General features: G+C 37.1%; 2 protein-coding genes across 3 annotated transcripts in view; one reads left to right on the forward strand and one right to left on the reverse strand.

The window, feature by feature from the left end:
* LOC140333350 (cytohesin-1) overlaps positions 1 to 20,237 on the forward strand; it is a 42,690-nt gene extending 22,453 nt beyond the window's left edge. The window contains exons 9-13 of the mRNA XM_072414961.1: positions 5,051 to 5,162; positions 9,843 to 9,919; positions 12,890 to 12,961; positions 13,531 to 13,685; positions 18,638 to 20,237. Coding sequence (XP_072271062.1) covers positions 5,051 to 5,162; positions 9,843 to 9,919; positions 12,890 to 12,961; positions 13,531 to 13,685; positions 18,638 to 18,716 — 495 coding nt within the window. The 3' untranslated portion in view covers positions 18,717 to 20,237. The remainder of the gene's footprint in view (positions 1 to 5,050; positions 5,163 to 9,842; positions 9,920 to 12,889; positions 12,962 to 13,530; positions 13,686 to 18,637) is intronic.
* A 127-nt stretch (positions 20,238 to 20,364) lies between these two features.
* The window catches only part of SLC26A11 (solute carrier family 26 member 11), a 97,344-nt gene continuing 95,966 nt past the window's right edge, over positions 20,365 to 21,742 (reverse strand). For both annotated transcript variants that reach the window (XR_011921328.1, XR_011921327.1), the window contains one exon: positions 20,365 to 20,956. The gene's annotated coding sequence lies outside the window, so the exon portion shown is untranslated. The remainder of the gene's footprint in view (positions 20,957 to 21,742) is intronic.

Raw genomic sequence — 21,742 nt, forward strand, 5'->3', positions numbered from 1 at the left:
CCCTAATAGGAGGGATTTTATAGCTTTAGCTTTTTCCTCACTCCATATGGGAGCGTTCAATTGTTCAAGCTGGAACACTGATAGTGCCGGTGATTTTGCTTTCAAAAAGAAAATTTCTATGTCTGACATATCAGGGGAAGGTGCAGAGTAAATTTGTGTGTAGTTGTTTTCCATAATATGGTTATTTTCCTCTTGGGGAAACCTTTGCGACCAGTTGGGTTACGTAATGTAAGAATGGAGCGTTTTGGATTTTGAAGTGATGCCAGATTAGCCAAGAGAGACAGTCTTGTTTTCCCATCTATAAAATTTATACTTTATATGATGGGCTTTAAATAGGGCTTTAGTATGTAGATGATTATCCAGAATCATTGCTGCCTGTAGCCAGGCACATCTGGTAATGTCATTTGGAAAGCGGTAGCAGCTTTGCTATAAAATGAATTACATAATTTCCTGTCCGCACTCGACACCTCAGATAAGAAGAAATCTGTCCACGCATAACCGCTTTACCTGTTTCCCAAAGTAAAATTGGATTGTCCCATTGTTGTATGTTATTATCTTGGAAATTAGTGATTGTGATTAAAAAGGATTGAAAATTTGGTAAGGACATTAGATATGTTGGGAAGTGCCACCTCGAAGTTTGTGTCACCTGATGTGATAAAATTATCTTCAAAGGAACAGGAGCATAGTCAGATAAAAAATGGGATGGAATAGTACTGTGGAATTTTTTTGTAAAAGGGTATCCCTCGTTAAGAAAAAATCAATTCTTGAGAAGGTCTTGTGAACATTGGACCCAACAGAAATAATCCCATCTGTAGGGTTTCTCGTTCTCCAAGGGTCCAAGAGTGATAGAGTAATTTTGTAGGACAAATGGGTTGGAAGTTATGTGCTTTTCTGGTCTATCTTCACTGGGATCAGGTGCAATATTTAAATCACCCCCCAACAACCAAGTTTGTATAACCCCTGATAAAAGTAATTCCACAATCTGTTTATAAAATTGGGTGTTGGGCCCCTTTGGGGTGTAAAGGTTAAGCAGTGAATAGGTGGTGCCTTGTATTCTTTAAAATGCAGCGTGAGCCTGGGTCCACCTGTGTATATAGCATTTTGTAGGTTGGAGCTCTGTTGAAAACTATGGCTACTCCTCTTTTCTTTTTGGCATAGTTTAAAGTAATCAATTCCCCCACCCCGGACCCCGGGAGATGAAGGTTGTCACCCTTTTTTTAAATGCGTTTCTTGTGGAAAGATGATATTTGGATGAAGGGAGCGTAATAGAGTAGGTACTTTGCGAAATTTGATAGGGTAATTAGGACATCCTACGTTCCAGGACTCCAATTTTAGCTCTCTCGTAACAATCTGAAGACCATTTAATGACATTTTGGAAGTAAGTGGTCATCCTAGATCTTTAAAAATTGTAGTGATGAATGTTTTGGTGGACCAATTATGTGTTGTCCCAGGCTACCCCACCCATCCATGCAACTGGAAGCTCATAAAGCCCCTTGAGTGTACTGTAAGGAAACCCTGTTTTTTTAACATTGAAAAAGAACAAAAATTACAGTAAAAGTGTATGCAAAAGATTCTTAGATCATTATAAACTGTTAACCGTTTTTTTGTAAACCAATAATCGCACAATAAAAATAATAGCAACATTAGCAATGTAACCATTTCAATGCCGGATAATGATCAAGCCTTAAGGCTAATTTAACCATGGTAACAGTAGGAAAAATGATAAACTATCAGCAGGTAATAGCTATGGGATAGCTCTGTTACAAAACAAAGTGCAAAAAACATTTTTACTTGTAATAAAGAATATAGTGCAGTCTACTCTTGTTGGTAAATTAGGCAAGAACGATCGTGGTCCCGCTGCAGCATTTGATGATTGTGACGATAACAGTTCTTGTAGGTGAGATAAGGCTGAATCCATATCTTCCAAGATCACACTGGTACTGTTGAGTGTGACTTTCAGCTTAGCCGGATACAATAATGCAAATCAAATCTTCTGGTCGATGAGGAATTTACAAGCAGGAGATAATGCCATCCTTTGTTGGGTTACAGCTGCTGAGAAATCTTGAAATATAAGGATTTTACAGTCATTAACTTGCAGGGATCCTGATTTCTTGTAATTGGAAAGAATAAGTTCCTTATCCAGAAAATGAAAGACTTTTGCTGCATGTGGTCTGGGGTTGGTTGTAAGTTTCTCCAGACCAATACAATGCACATGTTCCACCATCCATGGAGGGAGTGGATCCAGGTGAAGAGCCTTCATGAGATCCACTGTTATAAATCTTAGTAGGTCTGGTTACTTAAGGTTTTCCAGAATTCCCAGTGCAAATTGAAACGTTGATTGTAGTTCTCCAGGTGTTCATATTTTTCTGCCAGGGATGACAGTTGGGTTGTTTGTACAGAAATGGTAGATTGATTTGCTAGTAATTGGTCTTCCAGATCACTAACTCCTTGCTCCAGCTCTTCCACATGAGATGTGTTATTAGCAGTTTGTTGAAGTGCTGAGTCAATCAAAGATTGTAGCGCATCAATTTTTTTGTCGATGTGAGGTAGCAGTTTTGAAACTTCCTGAGCTTTGGAAGTAAAAGGAAGTTGAGATCCTAGTAACGCTGGATTTGTAGTGGGCATTTCTATGGATGTGAGAAATGGATTATGTCCTTTTAGTGTGAAGGAGCATTAGAGGTAGCATCATGATCAGTGGAGCATGCTGCTCCCTTAGGTTTGTTGTTTGCCCACATTGCTAGGAGTAGAACATGCAATATACTTATATATTCCTTGCAGAACTGGCTCTTAAAAAAAGTGAGTGTAATCATTAGCTCTTGATGAAATGGTCAGATTATCGTTTTATCATAGAAACTGGTGCAGAGAAAGAATCTCTGTGTGAAATACACAAGCGCAGCCTGCAATTTGTGAGGAGTTGTATATCTGTTTGCAGATGACACTAAACTATGTAATGGAATTAGGTCCATACAGGATGTCTATAATCTACAAGCAGACCTGGATGTACTGTTTGATTGGGCAGCCAAGTGGCAATTGACATTTAATATAGATAAATGTAAGTTATGCACTTGGGGGCTAACAATATGCATGCTTCATACTGTCTAGGGGGAATACATTTGGGGGAGTCAGAAATGGAAAAAGATCTGGGGGTTATGGTAGATCATACCATAAGTAGTATAATCATACCATAAGCTAGTAAAGTACTGAAAGGATTTGCTTCTACTTCTAGTTCCTCGAATGCACCCTGACTTCTTCACCAGAGAGACAGACGTCTGGAGAGATATCCAAAAAGCACACGCACACAGTATGGTCTTGGGAATAGTCTCTGATCTTTACTTGTCAAGGTGGTCTTTTTATACAGTGGGGGTTATGTAATTTACATACAGCTATTTACGTTTTAGCCATTTATAGTGTCACTTGATACATTGCAAGGCATACATTGTACTTCAAAAAGCTTTTGTCATCTGGTTACAGAGTAGACAGAAATAAAAATACAACCAGCATATACTACAAGTATATTTAACATTAATATTAACATTAATTAGCTTATATAGTCATAGTTAACCCTTCAAGTACTTTCTTGTATTAAAAGAGTATTAGACTGCAAAAAAAGAGACATAATCCTGACCCTGTACAAAGCATTGGTCAGACCACATCTGGAATATGCAGTCAACTTTTGGGCACCAGTTCACAAAAAGGACATTGTTGAATTGGAGAGAGTGCAGAGAATGGCAACTAAACTAATAAAAGGAATAGAGGAACTCGGCTACAAGGAGAGATTAGCTGAACTGAATCTATTCTCCTTTGAGAAGAGACATTTAAGGAGGGATATGATAGTTGTTTCAGCAACTAGTATAGATTGCTTTAAAAATTAGCTGGATGCTTTTCTAGAAGCACAGAATATACCTGGGTAGTAAGGTTTTAAAGTAAAGATAACAGAGATTGTTGATCCAGGGAACATCCGATGAATGAATGGAATCGGGATAGAATTTTTTCCCCTGTTGAAGCAAATTGTACCAGGGTTTTTTTGTCTTCCTCTGGACCAACTATGTCTTTTTGGGTTTTATATCAGGGATATGTTTATTTCCCTAGTGGTTGAACTTGATGGACTTATGTCGTTTTTCAACCTAACTATGTAAGTATGTAAGTAAAGTAACCACTCTGTCCCCTATGTATGCGCTGATCGTGTGTATCGTATCCTGAACACTTGAATCAATTTTCTCACGATAGTGCCAAAATCTGTAACACCAAGGCTGTATTCAAGGAAGCAGAGAGGAGGTAGGTTGAGAGAGGTTTTGTGAGGTCAGAGGTAGAAGTAGCTAAGACCATGCTAGAACTGGGTAATATACCAGAGGATTGTAGGCAGGGAAGAATTAAACGATTCCACTGACCCAGAGACAGATCCTGTCCTGCTTTCAATGCAGAAATACCCACAGTTAGGTAGTAGGAGCAAAGAGGGTATTGCTGCAGCCTGCTTTTTCCAGGAAGGAATTGTAGGAAGCTGGCTGGTAAGTTTAGTGCTCCGGCCAAGATGGCCATCGCACACCCACACCAGAAAATAAGAACTGACTTTGAGCAAGAATCTCGCTATGCACTCCGCCGATAGTCACTGTTTCTGGGAAGAGAGAGGATTCTGCTGCAGTGGTTGGTGTTCTGTATCTCCCCGAAAGCAACTGTACTGGGTGAGTTTTAGTGGCAGGAGGACAGAACAAGATTAAAATGCGGCCGCCGTTGTTGGCTCTGCCCCTGAAACAAAAGTTTATCTTTTTAATAACTTTCTCTGTTTACACTTGGCTCTCTTCTGTTTGATGTATTACTTTGCAGTTATTAGTAATTTTTAGATGCTGCCTGGAGGTGTTCCAGCCGGTTTACCCATATAGCTCAGTGACTTTCAGGGTTTTTAAGGTGCTAAAAAGTTCTGTAAACAATGCGTTTGCTGGCACTAATTTACTGATGACACTACAGTTAGTTTTTTAGCTTAGCACTAAACTCATACTAAAGTTTTCCTTACTGAAATACATGAAGTAAAGTGATTTTTTTTCTCTTTCCTCAGAATTTGTATGACAGTATAAAGAATGAGCCCTTCAAGATTCCAGAGGATGATGGAAATGACCTCACACACACTTTTTTCAACCCTGACCGTGAGGGTTGGCTTCTGAAGCTTGGTGAGTTTTCTTCAAACAAAAAATGGCCCTTAATTGTGTTACAAAGTTAAAACTATAACACTGGTATGGACATTAGAATCTAATCTTTTCTGAAGGACAATTAAAGAGTAACTAAAGCCAAAAGTGCAAAAAACAAAATAAAAATGGTCTTCAATCCATCGGGTCCCACATCATCCCAGCATCTGTCCATGAGCCTACGCTCCGCTCTTCGTCTTATCTTGCTGTTCTTTGTCCTATGTGACCTGACCCAGGTGTGAGATCAGGTGACGTAGGTTGGAAAAAAAAAATTGCCGATCTCACTGCACATGCAAATTTTTTTTTCCACGAAAAGGCTCCTTTTGCACATGCCCCAGATGCTTGGGCATGCGCGGAAGGAGCACCCAAGAGCCTCCCGGGATGCTTGACGTAAGTATCCTGGGAGGCTTTGCGCTCCCATTTATTTACTAAACTTTTATGTTTAGTGAAATTTCTGAGTTAAGGTACGCTTTATTGACCAAAGATTTTGCAAAACGCTATGCAGTATTATTGACATTATGTAGCAAAATGATGGTTATAACATTATCAACATATCTGAACATACCTAAATAAGATTCTCCTTTAAAATCATTTATTCTAGAAAAATATCAATATATGTAATAGCATATTGTGATAATGTTCACCCCGAAACCTCCAAAGTTGGTATTACCCTCTTTAGCACAAAGTACTGCTTGATGTGTTTTGTATAAATGCTCTGCAGTCTCGCAACACATTTTAACATTTGTGACCTTCTTTAAACTTTAAATTAAACATTTCTTCAGTTGCGCAGAGTGTTTTGTGGGTTTTTGACTAGGAATGTGACTAGGTCAATATATAGCCTAAATACTGTGTAGTAATATTAATAATAATAATAGCCTCCAATTTCTTTTTAGTGTTTCCTTGGTAGATTTTATACTGTGTTTTACATCAATATTATGCTGAAAGATCTATTTCTTAACTTCTGTACAGATGGCCTCATTATCATCAAACCCACTGATGTATTGCAGACTTAATAGTTGACTTAATGACCCTGATTTATGAAAGCTCTCTAAGGCTGGAGAGAATACACTTTCAGAAGTGAACTGGGTGATCCAGCAAACCTGGAATGGATCTGGTCCAGGATTCAAAACATTTGCTACCCTGTTTCCCCTATAATAAGGCACTGTCTTATATTTTTTGAAATGCCAAAATATGCCCTAGGTCTTATTTTCAGGGGGATGTCTTATTTTTCCATGAAGAAGACTAAGTCACACAGAGGCACACAGTATCAGGTATCGGAGGATGTCTTATTTGCGGGGGGTGCTTTATTTTAATTGCAAAAATCGGGGGGTGGCTTTATTGATGGGGGATGCCTTATCATCGGGGAAACACGGTACCAAATAGAAAAGGATTTTTAAAAATCCATTCAATGTTTTCTGGATCACCCAGTTCACTTCTGAAAGTGTATTCTCTCCGGCCTTGGAGAGCTTTCATAAATCAGGGCCAAGGACTCAAAACTGCCAAGGCCCTAATTCTGTAAAGCAGCACCAAATTGCCATACCTTGGTATATAGTCTTCTGCTACTAGGACCACTCAAATTTTAACCTATTTCCTGGCATTTCCATGCAGGTTAAATTGCCATATTCTCTCGGATTGTAGCTGCATGCACTTCTTTTAGCAACTGCTCAGTCAGCTCTGGGGGTTGAAATATTTACTGGGCTGAATGGGTTAACCATTTCCATTACTTATTTTTTTACATGACTTTACAGTGAAGGACTTTATCAATGTAAGAATCTATTAGAAATTTGCATGACACAGTTTGTGTTGTGAGACCTCTTCTTTTATAATGCCAGCTTTCCTTAGGGCTTTTTACCTTTTTATTGCTTTATAAAAAGCTTTTGAAGGTAAAAATCTTTCATTTCAAAAACTGATTACACTAAGTGGGTGGTTTAACCATTGGGAATAACCCATACTATTGGAAAATTAAGTTTAACAAAATCTCTGGCGTTTTGTTGAATTAATTGATTTTAACCCCTCTCTAATTCTAATTATCTCCGTATTTCCATGCAAAAAGCGTAACTTTTTTGTGCTTGGAAATTTATTTTACATTGTAGGCTATAATTCTTAGGCATAACTCACCAAAATGTGTCCAATATTTAATGTAATAATAAATGTAATAATAAACTTTAAATAAAAAAAAAAAACACAAAAAATCTGTTAAAAAAAAAAGAGAAGCATGTTATAACTGTACAGAGGCGTGTTATATAAATATATATATATATATATATATATATATATATATTATATAAGGATTTCTTTGTATTTGACTAAATAAATTTATTGAATCCAATACAAAATTTTTTGAATTTCACGCCAATCCTCCCGCATGCACCGACGTCACCGGGAAACCCCGGAGATCATCTCTGCATTCGGCGGCTGAAGGAGGGCGTGTCCCCATGACAGGGACCAGCAGGTCGCCGGGGGACGCTGACAGAGCAAGGTAAGTGTTTTTTTTTTTTTTGGTTTTTTTTTTAAGTTTTAAGCAACCCTGAGTGTGACTCGGGATTACCGCTATTTGCAGGTAAAATCCACCCACACTCGGGAATACCGCTAGGGGGGTTAAAGGAAAAAAAATCTCCTCAAATAATTTCATCCTACATTCAGATGATCATTTACTATTGCCTGTTTGACAAGCATTCGCTTTCTAAAGCTGGGAATGCAACATGGATGGTGCCAGGTGAAACAAACAAACACTGAAAGAGATGCCACCGCATACTTTATGCAATTAAAAGCACTTTAACCAATATTTAGAGGAGCTTAATAAACAAGTCATGGAGTGTAAGACCTTCTGAATGTAATTCTGTCTTGAAGTGTGGTGCCATGAATGAAGGAAGAGTGTATAGAGGAATGGGACTGACTTATACCGAATCGACAAGAATGAAAACAATATTTTCTATTTGCAACCTACCAACACCCTTTAGGGGAATCTCATCACTCTGTAAATTACTGAAAGCTCAATTCACTAAGCTTTTTGCATTTACTGACTTTAACAATCAATATTTAAGCTATGTAATAAATAATATCAACACTTATTTGTGCATGCCAATGCAATTAATGGGCATTATGACACAAAATGATTGCTCAAGAATTGTAAATGAAGAAAAATTTTTTTTCATTGCCTATGACAACTTAGATAGATATGTACTGAGTGGAGCACTGAACAGTATAAAACCTGGGGCAAGTAATAAAATGCTTTTTTCATACTTTTCAAACTGCACCAACTCCTAAGAGCATTTATGTACTTGTGAACTCCCCTTTCAGCTTTTTAATATGATTGAAAATATTGTAATCATAAACTTCAGCATATGATCAGATACTTAGTCAAGCTCAGTGTGTGTTCTTGCATAATGTTCATATTTTTAAAATATGCTTTTCTTTATTTTTAAAATATGCTTTTCTTCTTTAATTGTATGTTTTCTTCATTCGGAATGCCTCTTTTCTCTTCGCCCTGCAGGAGGTATGTACGTTAACTGTGTGGGTGCTGATCGGATTGCTGCTTTTCCTTGGTGGGTTCTTGCTGATGATATTCTGTGCAATTTTTCTTTTGCATATCCTACATATGGAGGGAATTCTGACTTATACAATATATATTTTTATTTTCTCTGGTTTACAAACCTAGTCATGCACGCTAACAGGTTTCAATGGTCTAAAATTTTATACCACATAAGTGGCATTACCTGTTAAGAACCACACCTATTACATTGGTTATATTGTGGCCATTTCTTCACTGGTGTACTGTATAGATTATATTGCTGGGCTAACAAACATTTCTAATAGTTTTAATTCAATTTTATTTTTACAAACACAGCTCATATATGACTTTTTCAATTATTTCTGTCAAGAGGCATGTCACTTGAATCATTCAGAATACAGTATGCCTTCCCTGACAATTGTCTGCTATAGCATATACATTATGGAAACTGCATTTTTTTCTGGTAGGTACCTGTCACACTAATGAATCCTGAGGAGCAGAAATAGCTATTAGAATTACGCTGTCAAAATCTTTTAAATATTTTAACTGGTCATTTTAAAGGCCTACCTTTCAAACCATTTGACCAACATGTTCTGTTTCATTATATTCTAAAACTGCATAGGTCTGTTTTAAAACAATTGCTTTTCAGGTTTTTATATCTAGTATTTTAAGTAATGCATCCATATACAGCAGTTACACTGCTTGAATAGCATCAGCCTGAAGGCGTCGGTGTTTAGCTTGCATACTGAAGACCTTTTTCTAGTCTGCATGTAATCACCATGTGAAAGTGTACATTGTGGTCAGGAACCACTCTAATTATATTTCTTAATCATCGGTAAGGACCTCAGCAATCAGTAACAGCCAGGATTGAGAGTCTGCAGCTGCTCACTGTCAGCTACTTGTTAGCAAATGGCTACTCATGTAGGGAATTCGATTAAACACATTTTACCTGCCTTTATAAAGTTCATCCATTTTATCCCTGTACAAATGCATGTCTCTTTTAATGTGGAACCTCTTTACTATTGCATGTACCTTTTTGCTAGCTAATTTTATTTGCTACATAACCTAAGCTTCTGTGTTTCTTTACTACTAATTTGCACACTTCAGGTCTTTTTACCCAAAAGTGTCATTTACCCTTTCTGTTTTCTTTTTAGGAGGTCGTGTTAAAACCTGGAAAAGGCGATGGTTTATTCTGACTGACAACTGTCTGTACTATTTTGAATACACAACGGTAATAGTATTCAGTTTCTAAGTCTGATGTTTTGTGTGTGTATGTATGTATGTATGTGATATAATTATGTATATAATTAAAATTGTTTACATTGCACCCACATTCAGGCGTTTCATTTGTTAAACACCTCCAGAAAAGTTTGGTTAGTTTTCCCTAGTTTAGGGAAGATATGGGAGGGGTTCTTGTCCAGGTTTCTTTCTGCCTGTGGAGCCTGAGCTCAGGTGCACTATCTAGCTGACAAGGTTTACTGTTCAGAGAGCTTTGTATGCAGTAGGCAGCAGAAAAAAAGACTGTTGCCAAGGGAAGTTCACAAAGACTGTGAGTTGCCCCAATTTTACTTTTTGGGCTTTAATTTGTACTTTCTTTGATTAGACCAGTTACGGCTTAACTATTGAGTTAGTCAGGAGCCAGACAACTAAAGTTTGTTTTGTTTGTTCATTTGGGGCAACTTGCTAATAAAGACAGACAGACGTCTCAAAGCTTTCACTCTACCCTTTTGCCTGTTATACTGCTCATTGCCTTGCGTTCCCCTGCTTGAGCACCTTAGGCAGCTCACAATATATATTTGAAAACAGAGCATGAATGAAGTGCCTCAAGAGTAACTGGTCCACAAGCCGCCCTAGAGATTGACTGAAAGCTATGATATTCTAAACTCTTTGTAAAAGAAGTGTTCAGAACAGCAAGTTACATACAACATAAGACTGTAAACCACATAAAACAGCCTTTTATAGGGTCCTGGTCCAATTGGTGGTGTTGTTCCTTTCCACTTGAAGTAACTAGAGGCTTACTTTTCATAACACAGACAAGTATATATCTGCTCACAGGCCAGGATGATGCTTCAAGTGAGAATCTTTGACAAATCCCAGATTATAGCACTCCAGATTATTAATAATGCTAGTGGGATAACGATGTATGGGCAATTTTCACCTTTCCTAGGTGCAAAACATGTGATAGTGGTGTTTTCATCTTTGTTGACATGAGGATTCTTTAATGATGCTTTCTGCTTAGTATATGGAAACTTCCTCTCTAAGTAAAGTGACAAGAAATATATACATACTGTACACGTTTAAGCAATCCTTTCAAAATATCTTACCATATTTCTACCTTTAGGCAAACTAAATAACGTTAAGAATAAAGGGAAACCTAAGGAAACATTTAACATCGGTCAAGCTTGTAATGCAATTCAGAAAACTTGTTAGCTGTTCTAAAGTCAAACTCCACTTTGGTTAGTGTTTTTTCCTAACTACAGTTACAGTTTGTCACTCCTTCAAACCCCCTCAAGTGGCAGAAGTTAAAGGCAGCAGTTATAGGCTAAGCTGCACCACTACCGCTTTTTATTGAATAAAACATTAAAGATGTTAACACAACAGCATGCTACAAGTTCTGAGGCCCCTCCTCTCTATATTTTGATTGGACTTGGTCATTTAGAACAGGGGACATTAGGAAGAGCAATGACACCAGTGTGGCAAACGCTTTAATTTTGTGCTTAGTTTAAAATGTAACATATTCAACCATTTCAAATAATTGAATGAATAGATGCCCCCATTAGAGGGGAAAATTAGTTTCAATTGATCTATAATACCTCCCTTTTACTTTTCATATTGAATACCAGGAAACCTTGTAGTATTAACTTTTGAGTTATAATATATTTTATGACCCCATTTTGTTTTTACCCTTGGTCCTATTTTCTTCTCTATTCTATTCTCTTCTGATTCTGATTTCCAGTTATCCCTTTCTCTTTCTACCACCTTTTTTATTTTTCCTTATTTTAACCTATCTTAACCCCCCTAGCATTCTAATTCTGTCAGTTTTTTGATGCAAAAAGTGATCCTATTTTTTTTGCATTGAAAATTTTGTTTATATTGTGGGCCTGTAATTCTTAGGATTAACTCCCGGGTATGATAATTATATTTATTTATTATAATATAATCATAAATTATAATATAATACATAATTATACATTTTTTTAAATAATGAAACAAAAATGTAATCTAAAAATAAAATATAAAATTAAAAATGTACTTTTATTTTTATTTCATGTTGTGTGGTGTTTTTGTTACATTGTAATCTGCTTTTAAATTTCCCTCCCAGACACACCCCCCAATGCATCACCCGGAAGATGACTCATCCTCCCGGGTGATGTGAGTGGGGATGTCCCGCCCTGCCTCACACGGACACTGCTGCTGCTCTGCACCCCCGGAATTTGCTATTGCTGCTGGCATCTGCAGTGAGATGTGAAGCACAATGCAGAAGTCATGCATTGTGCTTGGCATCTCACTGCTGATGCGGGCAACGGCGTGGCCAGGACCCGCGTGGTTTTTAAAAGCAGATTACTCAGTAATCTGCTTTTAAATTTCCCGCCCGGCCACACCCCCGACGGACCGGCGCCTCAGCATCACAGCAGGACCATCCGATCGCCACTGGAGCGCAGGGTAAAGGTAAGGGGGGCTCCTAAAGTTACCCTGAGTGTGACTCGGGATTCCTGCTTTTTGCATGTAAAAGCCACCCCGAGTCACACTCGGGATTACCGCTAGGGGGGGTTAAAGACAACATATGTGTTTGTATCGTTGCCTTCTATTTTCCTATCCTCTATGACTTTCCTAATTGGGAAATTGGGAAAAAATCAATAAAGCAGGAGCTATAAAATAGGTGGGAAGTTCTTGTCTGTAGACATCGGTAGAGTTTTATTCATTTTAAGAAATGGAGCGTATCTGTGGTTTGGCCTGGCTTTATGTTGTTGCTGATGTCCAGAAAGGAGATAGGTCCTGAAGGAGCTGGATATATGACCCTAAGCTGTATATAAAATATGGGCTATTTTTAACCTCTTCACCTGAAGACTTTGGTATATATAGTTTTCTATTCAATGTATTGTCATTTTCAATAATTTTATTTTTGTATATTTTTTTCTTAACTGGGCTATGTTTTGTGAATTCTTGTAGTTGCAATGATATTTTACATTTTGTTTTGTAGGATAAGGAGCCTCGTGGAATAATACCATTGGAGAACCTCAGTATAAAGGAGGTTGAGGATTCTAAGAAGCCGGTAAGTGTTCATGTGCGAATGCATTGGAAGAAGTGCATTTGTCGTTGGCTTAGCAGTGCAGTGAAGAGCAGAGTGGGTTTACTTTGTAGAACATTCCTGTGGTACCCTGTAAAGAATTGCTTTAGTGTTACAAGGTATTACATCACACTTGCTTTAATGCCACATGTTATGGCTACTTGTGTTTGTTTTTGAATCTTTGGAAAGTAATCACACTTATGTGATGCTGGAACCTTAATTATATAGCTTAGCATGTGCTAAGTGGAACTAGAAGGCAGAAATGGTAACGTTATACACAATGAGTTCTGGGTTATCATTTACACAGATCCCTTATAGTTATGTGCGATTTGGCATTACAGTCATTTTTATTTCAAACAACAGTGCAGGAAATCTGTCTGATAGGTAGTTACCTTTTAATGTATTCTAAGCATTTTGTTCCTTTTGACTGAATTTGCTTTTACTACTACCATTCCTTAAAAATATTACTGAAAAGAAGTCCAGTAATTATCTTGGACCTTCGCTTTTCCTCGGTGTCTAATACAAATTCCTCACTGCTGTTTTTTTCTTTTTAGAACTGTTTTGAACTCTTTATACCAGACAACAAAGACCAAGTTATCAAAGCATGCAAGACGGAGGCTGATGGAAGAGTGGTAGAAGGTAACCACACAGTCTATCGCATCTCCGCACCCTCAACAGAAGAGAAAGACGAGTGGATCAAAAGCATAAAGTAAGTGTTTTTTTATGGAATGAGAATAGGAGACCTCAAAAATTAAAACTGGCCATTTTTTTTTCTTTTTTTGTTAACGTCTTAGAAAGCCAGATGGTGCAAATAGTACATTTTTATATGATGGAGTCATGTCATCCATTCACAATGGTAAAAAGTCTGTCAACAAACACGATAAAGTCTGCTGTTTTTGCGCACTTTACATTACGTGTGCCAATGTATTCTTGAAGATGATGTTCTAAAACAATGTGATGCAAAAATTGGCAGTTTCCGTGGGTCTACCAAAAATGTACCTACAAGAGCATCAAATTTGAAAAGACACTTGCAGCGTTTTCATCCTAAAATGTTAGAAGTTGTGAATGAAAATTATATAAATGAAAATATTCCATCTACTTCTGGGATAAAAAATGTTCAGAAATCTACTGGAGACCAAACATAACTAAGAAGATTCTTTATATCTGACAAAGTTACCATAACAATGCCACCAGAAAAAATTAAAAACCACATTAGTGAAATAGTATTAAAGAATAGTGTACCACTATCCTATCCACTAATAGTGTACCACAAAACCAGCCTGCCTAGGCCTAAATGGAGAAATGGCTAAAAAACTTGGTGTTTCTCTGGAAAGAGAAAGTATAAGGAAACTTATAATTGAAGAGGCCAAATGTAAAAAGGAAGAACTACAAAAAGGTCTGAAGGGTCTTCATAAAAATGGATGCATGCACACGTCACAGAGTCAATTATTTTGCTATTAATGTTAGATTTGTTGATGAAAATGATAAAACAATAACGCTAACTTTGGGCGTAAAGGACACCCAGGCACATCACACAAGTGACTATCTTCAGAAAGTAGTAGAGGATGTTCTAGAAGATTTTGAAAGTAAAAAGGAACAGATTCTATGTATTGTGACAGATAATGCTTCTAATATGTTGAGCACAATTGAGAAAATGAATAAAGTAGATGTGACCGACAGATATTAAGGGAAGACAGTTCTGCAAGTATTGGAGAAAGTGAAAGCAAAGAGAATAGTGACATTTTGGATAACGTTGTTGAAGAAGCATCTAAGCATACTAATATTCAACATATGTGTTGTGCTGTTCATACTCTGCAACTTGCAATAAGAGATGGATTGAAAAATCATTATGCAGCTACTCTAATTGGCAAAATGAGGCAAGTAACTGTTGCAGCCAGGACCCCTAAAACAAATGCTATTTTGAAAAGACGTGCAGGTAAAGGAGCCATTTTGGATCAAACAACATGCTGGGGAAGCACTTATTTGATGGTAAAGCATTTGCTTGAACTAGAAGACTTTTTTGAAGAACTGAACAATGGTGGCATTGTACCTTCAATGAAGAAAAGAGAGAATCTCTTACTGGATAATCAAATCTTGTTAGCTACTATTTATGTTAATCCAATGAGCCGAGTTTTGTTGAGCGATGACCAGACTGATACTGCAAAAAAGGCCCTCTATGATGTAGTAGTTCGCATGAAGGGATTGCTACCTGAAACACCACCACTGGATGAAGCTTTAAGCACTGGTAACTCAGGATCATCCTCTTTAAATGAAGAATTAGACTTTTAATCCTACTTGGACAAAATAGAACGTTCAACAGTAAAGTTGCATATGCGTGAAAGATAAAAGTCCAGCAAGAGAGCACAAGAGATTCCAGCAGGAGTTTTTTTTTTTTTTTTAAAGGATTAAAAGACCTTCTTGTCAAGTCAGTGTTGAAAGACTATTTTCAGCTCTAAAAATTATCAAGTCAGATTTAAGAGCTTCTATGAGAGAGAATCTGGCAGAAGCAATTCTGTTTCTTAGAACAACACTACATTGAGTTAGTTTTGGATTGCATTTAACAACTATTCTACTTTACAACTATATTCCAAGTTTAATATATAAACTGTTTTAGGTTTTCCAACTTTTGGCTTTCTTCATGTAGTTAGGCTTTGTTTTTGTTTTAAAACTACCAAAAAAATGTTGTATATATTTTTAAACTTCCTAAACTAAAGTTCCTGTTCCTAATTTTTATGCATGCTATGCTTCTACTTTATACCCACTTGATAAAAACAATAAATCCTTATTGTTTTTATTTGTTTGTCGTTTTATAAACTGGCCAATACAGTAGAGCGTCAGCTTCCTAGCCAGTAGTTCTGTGGTTAAATGGCTTGTATGTTGCCTTCCTTCAATCAACGTGGAAAATACATTAGCATATTACAGGGTTTCTTATTTTATCTTCACACTTTTGCATTTAAACTTCATACCAAACCAAACTTCACAAAAAAATGTAGACCCCCTAATTATTCATAAATCAATAAATTAATAATTTATTAATTTAATAAATTAAATATAACACAATATTTTACAATAAAAGTTTTTCTCAAGAAACAATAAATAATATGTAATAATTAAATTATTAATCATTAATGCTTTCTCTGTCACGCACCGAGAGACAGGACCACTAGGGGGCGTATGGAGGTGGTGCGAGCCCTGAGAAGGGCCAAGGGGCAGAGTCTAAGCCGTAACCAGGTTTTCTCGAGAGCCTTTGATGGTGAGGATGTTGCGCTGCTGGTTGTGGCCAGGTTGCGGTTCTTGGGCACACCAAGGTGGGCAAGCACGGTACCAAATCATTCAGGAGGATAGTTAAGGAAAGCCGGGGTTGGTACAGGCAGCAAGCAGGAGAGGTCAGGTCACACGCCAGGAGTCAATAGCCAGGGATCCGGGAGACAGACGGCAATGACACGGGCCACTACGGGCACAGGGAACACTGGAGACACTGGAAACAGCAGGAGGCACAGGAGAAGCAGAGATATCCACAGGCAGACAGGAACAGCACAGGGAAGTTGGCTGGGAACCAACAAACTGGACAACGAGGAGTTAGCATGGGAACTGGACACAGGAAACACTGGATTAAGCAGCAGGTGTACAGGAACTAGTTCAGAGAACTAAGGGCTTGGCACAATGGAGACACAAAGAAGACACAACTTGTTGTACAAACACAAAATGGAGTCTGAGAGCTAGCTAAATAGCCAGGGCTGGTTAGGAGGCCATTTTCTGATTGGCCAGTGGCATAGACGGAGTTGATAAAGCTTGGAAACAGAGGCACGCCCAGCATCAGAACTCTGGCATGTGCAGGGGGAGATGCCTGTGCTTTAGTGGGGAACAGGTAAGTGTGAGATTCTCCTCTCAGGTATTTAGGCAAAAAGCTAAACATTTTTGCCTAAATACCTGAGAGGAGAATCCAATAATTTGAGCAATCCTGCTGGCCTATTGTTAAAAATACACTATTGATGTGTATACTGCATCCGATTTATTTAGCCAATTTCTTCTTACTACTTCTTAATATTTAGGAAAAATGTTCTCAACAGAAATAAGAAATGGAGAGTATGGTGGTAAAAATAAGAGTTGGTGTCCCTTACTTTCAACGCTCTTTACCTGTCTAGTTTTATGAAAGGGGACATTATCCATAATTAGGATGGTATGCTGAACACTCTTTTCACTAAAAACATTCAAACCTCATCAATAAAATATAGGAATGCTTCTTGAATAAATGCTTGTGCTTGTGACTTAGTGGAGGGTCCCATTTTTATTCCTCACACAACAAATTGAATAATTTCTGAAACGCACTCCAGCCACAACATACACCGCCCTTTGCCCAATAGGAGATCTTCCCCCTTTTGGTTCTCATTGAGATATCAAAACCTACTTTATCAAGAAAGTAGATGTTTTCTCCATCTTCCTTAGCAATGAGATCAAGGATTTTGTTAACATAGCTAAACCTTTCTTGAAGAGAGTGGGAATCATTGCTCCTTGCAAGAATTAACAAAGTTTGTTTGATGACCATTGGAATTTATCAATGCATCTATCTATTGTTGAAATAGATACATTAATTCCAAATTTGGCAAATATTCGATCCTTCATTTCCCTAAGGTTTCATTTCCCTAAGGCTTATTCCGCAATCTTCTGACAATAACTTGCGTAACTCCTTTTTATGGGCTTCATCCAACTTTTAATTTCTCAGACGTCTTTTTGGTATATAATTTTGGTTATGGATGTAAGATTACAACCCAAACCATTGCTATCTGGGAGGCATTACTTCCATTCAGAAAACTGTCTACCACTGTTTGACGTTCTGCATTACTTAATATTCTGGCCATAAGGGTAAGTGCAATACTAAATATAAAGCTAATAATTTTAAAGATTAAAAGATGAATAATATTGTTATCTTAAAACTTGGTAAAAAACCCTGAAATAAAGGTATTTAATTTTAAAATTATTTATATATATATAAAAGAAGAAAAAGAAAGTTAAAAACATAATAACTGACAAATCATCAATTTATTTTGAACTTTTAAAAGTGTGAAGATAAAATGAGAAACCCTGTAAATACATCAGAGTCTGAGTTGGGGGTCAGAGTCTGAGTTGGGGGTACCAGAAACTGAGGAGTCGGAGTCCAAAGATTTATCCACCGACTCTATAGCCCTGCTGAATAGAGCACTGATGTGGGTTGACAGGAAGTGTATTTATTTAAATGGCTAGTTCAGTTCAATGGTGAATTCTGTTAAAAATGTATAGCATAGGGTGGTTCAAACAGGGAGGAAAGTGTGCAAATGGGTGGGGCAGACACAATGTATTCTTATATTTAGTCACCAGACTCTTTCATTTGGAGGGATTTAGTAATTCCTACACAAGAACTACTAATTGGCCTGTAGATTACCTCAGCAATGGGGGCTACTATATACTAAATATTTGAGTTGGTAAATTTAGTTCTCATTCAGTCTCCATTTACACTATAAAACCTTTCAAAAATGATCTGGATATATTTAGTCATCTAAAAAATAGACTAAGATTGAAGGTAACTGGCAATTTTAAGGTAACTGGCAAATTTATGTTGACTGATCTATTGGTATATGTAAGAAAACGTCATGCGTTCAATTATTCTTTTTGTCTTTTTTGCAGAGCTGCCATCAGCAAAGACCCATTCTATGAAATGCTGGCTACCCGTAAGAAGAAAGTCTCCTCATTAAAAAGACATTAGATTTTCTGATGTGAGTTTTTGCTTTAGTAACTGGGCAGAGTAAATAAACAAATGTCCGTGATTTACTTTGACAATCAATAAACCTAAGTTTGCCCTACTATACTTAACATGTTTTAGGCTCTCACAACACCAGCTAATCCTTAACTACCTTTTATTGCCTACAAAAGTGGTATGAATTGCTTTGTGCAGGCTGAAAATGGTAAACACATTAAGGTGATACTAGTGCAGGTTCTGTAATGAAAATATAAAACAGCCAAGGTTCTCTGTGACATATAGTTCTGATTGTGGTGATTGACCTTTATGTTTCTAGTGCTTCTGTACTTTGCTCCATGTACAAAACAGCCAGTCTATCTTGCTTATATTCATCCAATTGATAAGACATTAAAACAGAACCTAACTAATGGTATAGCTACAGCTTCCCTTTTTCTTTCACAGTGTGTGTGGAGGGGGGTGGGGGGATGTAGTCTGATACTTCACAGTAAGAAAAGTTTTTCATTGTATATTTAAAAGAAGGAGATGACACAAACGGGATCAGTTATTTACACAACCTGTGATTAGATTCAACAGTAAGTTTGGGAAAAAATTTATTTTTCATATCATAATTACTTTTTTTATTTCTCATTTGCGTTGCAATTTATAATATTCTGTGTATATTACAGTAGGCCACCTCAAGTTATGCTTAGGTGTTTTGATTTCGATTTATTTAAAAAAAAAAGTTTGGAGAGTAAAGTCTTACCAGAAATAGAATGTGTAAAACAAATTATGGGTATTTACTTTGGTTATCAAACTCTGTAGCAGAGGAAATACTGAGGAAATCAAGGCTTGAATGCAGAGAAGCTAAGTGTTGAATCAAACTAGGTCCCCAGGTGGTCAATGCCGATGCCAGACCATGACTGGCTCTCTGCCAAGTAGGGCTGTCACTCAGGGAAACAGTAAATAGATGACCACAGGCTTCTGTCCACATTTTATCACAACTTTGGTAGGGAGTAATGTGTGCTGTCTTCATATGGACTGAACAGAGTCGGCAACATTCAATGGGTATGCCAATGTGACTTTTGTGTGTATAGGACCTTGGTGATATGGTCAAAGTACAGATTTTGCTTAAAAGTTATTGAACTCACTGTCGGTCTGTTTTTGCTTTACACATATTTATTTTTCTACTGACCTTTACTTACTATATGGTACTATTTTTAATAATATAGACATTATCTTAAAAAAACTTTTTTATAAGCATCATAGAAATGTTCTATATCTTATTCTCCTGTTAATGTACTAGATTCCAGTGTTTAGAAATGGTATATGCATTCAGTCATTTTACTGGCCTTTCTAGCTGTTCAGTACATGTTGTAAATGTTGCCTGTTGTTATATTACATATTCATAAGCAAGTCTGTATATTGTGTTGGAGCAATCAATTTGGATACATATATAAATCATATGCATAATTTATATTTGTAAGTTAGTTTTGTTGCTTTGGTTTTTGTAATTTAACACAAAATTCAATAAATATTTCGGAAAATGAATGAGCGTATTCTCTTCCTATGCAGAATGATTGTTTTGTCTTTTTTTATTTTTTGGCTTTAAAATACAGAATCTATACAGATCGTTACTTTCACATAACATTAGAAATGACACAGGCACAGCAGACGCTGCAGGTTACCATGACTTTTATTCCCTGTCGATGCAGAGTATCTTTATATTACTCACTTGTATGTATGCCAAGACTGAGTACAATCGATATATAAAAGAAAAGCCCTGTTGAAAATAATCATTTAGGTTTAACTAAAATCTCTATTGTACACCATGCTATTTATTTGGTTATCACCTGAGATCTATTGTAATTATTTTGATTAATTCAACATGAAAATAGGTGACAATACACTGTGTATTAATGCATAAATGTTGTGGACAGGCACAAATCAGGAGATGAATACTAGACAATGTAAAAGGCTTTAGTCAATCCCTGGGAGCATAGTAAAGTCTATATTTAAAAAGTGGGAAAGTGTTTGGTACTTCTCCACCCCAATGCAGGCCATCCCTCCAAACTGGATAGAAAAGTGAGGAAAAACTGGTAATAGAGGCCGCTGAATAGCCTGTGGCATCCTTCCAACCTGCTGAGCTGTTCATTTCTGTCTGGATTTATATGTCTAAAAGTGGTACATTGTTTTTCTTGAAATTTTTTTTTTCATTGTAGGCCTGTAATTCCTAGGCATAACTCACCAGAATATGTCCAAACATGAATCTGAGTAAAATAAAGTTTGAAACACAAAATCAACTTGAAACAGAAATCATAAACTTTAAATTAAAAACACAAAAATCTGACATTTATCTGATTATCTTCTAAACTAGTACACATTCCGGTTGTGGTATATTTTAAAACAAGGGACAGCACAATCCAGGCAGTAGAACCTCTTGTTCTAGTCATAGCAGTGGCGTGTTAAGTACAGTGCTCAAAAGGCAGACATCCTTTTTGTCACAACATCGCAGGGCCATCATTTTGCCTCTTTGCCAGGCAACTATTAACCCTAGTCTTCAGCTTCTGTTTGCAAACATGGATGTTAGCCCTAACTGTTCCATAGGCATCTGTTTTATGCTTGATCAGAAACTCAAATAATTCAGGGGAGCTGTAAAATTTATCAGTAGTAACACAATATCCTTGATTGAACAATGGCTCAATTAGTGACAGGACAGATTATGTTGCCACTCCATAGCTGCTGAATCTGGGGTCAAATTTTGTGCCTCTCCAAGTGTTTATTAGGGTGTTCCAATAATACCCTGTTGCTGATTCACACAGCATTAACGATTTGACTCCAAACCTGCCTCTCCTAGATGCTATGAATTGCACCCAGCTGAGCCTCCCCTTGTAGGCCATTAGACTTTCGTCTATACCAGGGGTGGGTTAATTTTTTGACTCAGAGCCACAATCTGAAAAAAATAATGACAGGTGGGCAGGGTTATGCCATCATGACGCCACTGAACATGACGTCATGATCTGAGCCTGCCATGGGAGAGTGGATGGGTTGTGTGC

The sequence above is a fragment of the Pyxicephalus adspersus genome, chromosome 6, assembly GCF_032062135.1.
Source record: "Pyxicephalus adspersus chromosome 6, UCB_Pads_2.0, whole genome shotgun sequence".
In the NCBI taxonomy this organism is placed as follows: Eukaryota; Metazoa; Chordata; class Amphibia; order Anura; family Pyxicephalidae; genus Pyxicephalus; species Pyxicephalus adspersus.